The sequence below is a fragment of the Charadrius vociferus genome, unplaced genomic scaffold (assembly GCF_000708025.1).
Source record: "Charadrius vociferus isolate BGI_N301 unplaced genomic scaffold, ASM70802v2 scaffold323, whole genome shotgun sequence".
NCBI classification, from domain to species: domain Eukaryota; kingdom Metazoa; phylum Chordata; class Aves; order Charadriiformes; family Charadriidae; genus Charadrius; species Charadrius vociferus.
Window position 1 is genome coordinate 715,985 of NW_009647692.1, and position 2,653 is coordinate 718,637.

At 60.2% G+C, this 2,653-nt stretch overlaps 1 protein-coding gene across 1 annotated transcript in view; it reads right to left on the reverse strand.

Annotated features, from left to right (window-relative positions):
• Positions 1–2,653, reverse strand: part of RAP1GAP2 (RAP1 GTPase activating protein 2) — a 76,676-nt gene that overhangs the window by 16,729 nt on the left and 57,294 nt on the right. Inside the window, 4 exon segments of the mRNA XM_009881472.1 lie at positions 1–187; positions 521–553; positions 1,130–1,174; positions 2,231–2,266. Of these exon segments, the coding sequence (XP_009879774.1) occupies positions 1–187; positions 521–553; positions 1,130–1,174; positions 2,231–2,266 (301 nt within the window).

Genomic DNA, 2,653 nt, shown 5'->3' on the forward strand with positions numbered 1-2,653 from the left:
AGGCTCTGGCCTCCCCTTTGCACTCCAGCTTGTAGCCGTAGGTGCTGGGGCTGAGGTTCTCCTCCTCCTCCTCGCAGATGCTGCGGTCGGACGAGGTGGGAGTGCCGAGGTTTTCCGGGTCTTCGATCCAGTATCCCCCGAACTGGGGCAGGATGATCAGCGGGTACGGGCTGCCCTTCTCTAGGATCTGGGGGGGGACACGTGCCTGTGAGGGGTCGGGCAGGACTGGGGTGTGGATGTGGGGTGCGGGGGCTTGTCACCCTGTCCCCTGTCCCCCGGTTGCCCCCTCCTGCCGCAGCCCCCAGGCCCGGCACCGCAGGGGACAAATCCAGCCCCCCTCTGAAACCTCTCTCTCCTAGAAGAGGGCACGTGTGACCAAAAGCGGCAACAGCAAAGGTGGGGAGGAGGAAATGTGCTTTGTGTGGCTCCTCTCAGAAACAGGATCTCCACCAATTCCCGTTATCAGCAGTTTGGGGAAGGAGTGCGCCAGAAGGCGTTCAGCGTGGCTCAGGGCACCCACCTCGTCGATGCTGGGGTACGGGATGTAGTCTTCCTGGAAAAAAGGAATCAAAACACCGCGTATGACCATCTGTTCCCCACCAGCTGTCCCTTACAACCACAGCCTCGCACATCCAACCCGGGGAGCGCTCCCAGCCGCCCGCTGCGCTGGTCCCTCCCATCCTCACGCCCCGCACCGAGCGCCCGGCGCTGACGGGGAGCGACGCTCGTGTCGGGTGAGGCCGCCGTGCGCGGCGATGGGTGCGAGCCCCGGGGACACGGCCCGGGGACCCCTCCCCACTCGGGGTCCGCAGGAAAGCACTGCAGCAGGATAAGACCTTTGCCAAAGGGGTCTCCGGTACGGGTGTAAGCTTCTCGGCTCTGCGGCAGAACCCGACCGTTCTACACAGCTCCCCGCTGAAATACACACGTTCGGACATAAAGCTGGATTAGGGATTTACAGGCACCACTCTCCCATCTTTGCAATTCAATCAGCGCCTTCTCTTTAGATAACATTTAAATCCTTTTTAGTCCTTTGAGTGACTGTCTTTGCCTATACGCATTAAAGCCCTGAGATAAGGGGGGGGACGCTTGAAGAAATCCACACAAGAAAAAAAAAAAATCCACCAACCTTATGTTTTTGGCTTCCAGTCCTCTGTTCTTCAAGTTTTGGTGCCTGTTTGGAACAAAAAAGAATAAATCGAATAATTAAGGTGTTTTCAACAACACAGACAAAACCACAGGGGCATTCTGCTACACGGAAATCGCGCAGACACGAGTAGCATGAAAGGAGGGGGGTTCTGCCCGGGATAAGCGGGGCAGAGCTGCTGGCGTGCCAGGACAGACCCCATGCCATGGTTTGGGCTGGGCGAAACATAGCTATTTTGCGGCTAACACAGCGAAAACAGGTGACGGGGATGTCGCAGGACAGGACCAGGGACACAGCGACACCGCACTGAAAATGCCTGGATGGGAGGCAGGGACTATCATTTCCCAGGGGCTGGCATAGCACCGAACACAAAACGCCCCATATCTCACGCCGGCGTCACCTTAATTTCTCCAGGACGGACCCCGAAGGGAGACCCCTGCCCTGCCCTCCTGCGCAGCGGGGACGGCGGCCCCGGCACGTGGCGCGGTGACGGCATGTGGTGTGGTGATGGCCCCGGCTGCCTCGCAGCGCCCGGCCCAGGCAGGAGCTCAGGGACGGCAAACCCTGCGCGCACTCGCCCGTGCCGCGGGGATAAGGGACGTGCCAGGGGACACCCCGGTCCCCCGACACTCCTCCTCAGGCACATCCTGATGTGTTTTAGTGTGGGACAAGAGAATACCTCTCCTTCCCCAAGGGGTACTGAGACAGTGCTGGACGCGTCCGTGCAAAGAGGGGCAGCAGTGCACTGCGCTGCCTTTACCAGGGAGCAACGGGACGGCGTCTCAGAGCGTCTGTCCCTAAACCTTTTGCAAAACTGCTCGGGGCGATGCGGAATAACCTCGGAGGAAGATGCTGCCGAAACCACTGCTCTCCCCCGGCGCGCTGGGGCGTTTTGCACGGGGAAGCGCCCGCCGTGCCCCCTCTCAGCAGCGCCCACAGCGCTGGGGACTTCGGCAGCAATTCAAAACCTGTTACGGTCATACAGGGCCTCCCGGCACATTGAATGTAGGAGGTGCTGCGGGATCTCTGCCGGGGGATGGGGGGAGAACGTCCCGTGTCACTGGCATGCACGCTGCTGCTCACCTGCATTTTTTCCAGCATTTCGAAGAATTCCGCAGACTGAAAAAGAAAAGAAGGAAATCTCCTGTTCGATTAAAGGAGACACGAGGCGAGCCAGCCCAAGGCACTCCAAGGCAGGGACGCCGCACCCCCAGCCGGTGCTGGGCACTCTGGCTCTGCCCCTCACCAGGAATGGGAGGAAGAGACTCTGTCCATAACTGCGCCGCAGGGCCGCGGCAGGAGGGGGTCTGCACACACCAACAGCAGCAGCAACAGCAAAAACAGCAGCAACAAACCTTCTCTTGGAAACCAAACAGGCCCAGACTGGTCAATCCAAAACCCCCAATAAATACTCTGGCAAGTGAGACCCCCACACACCCCCCCCCCCCCACCCGTACCCTGCACGGCGCAAGCTCCGGGCTCTGCGTCTCACCGGCCGTGGGAACG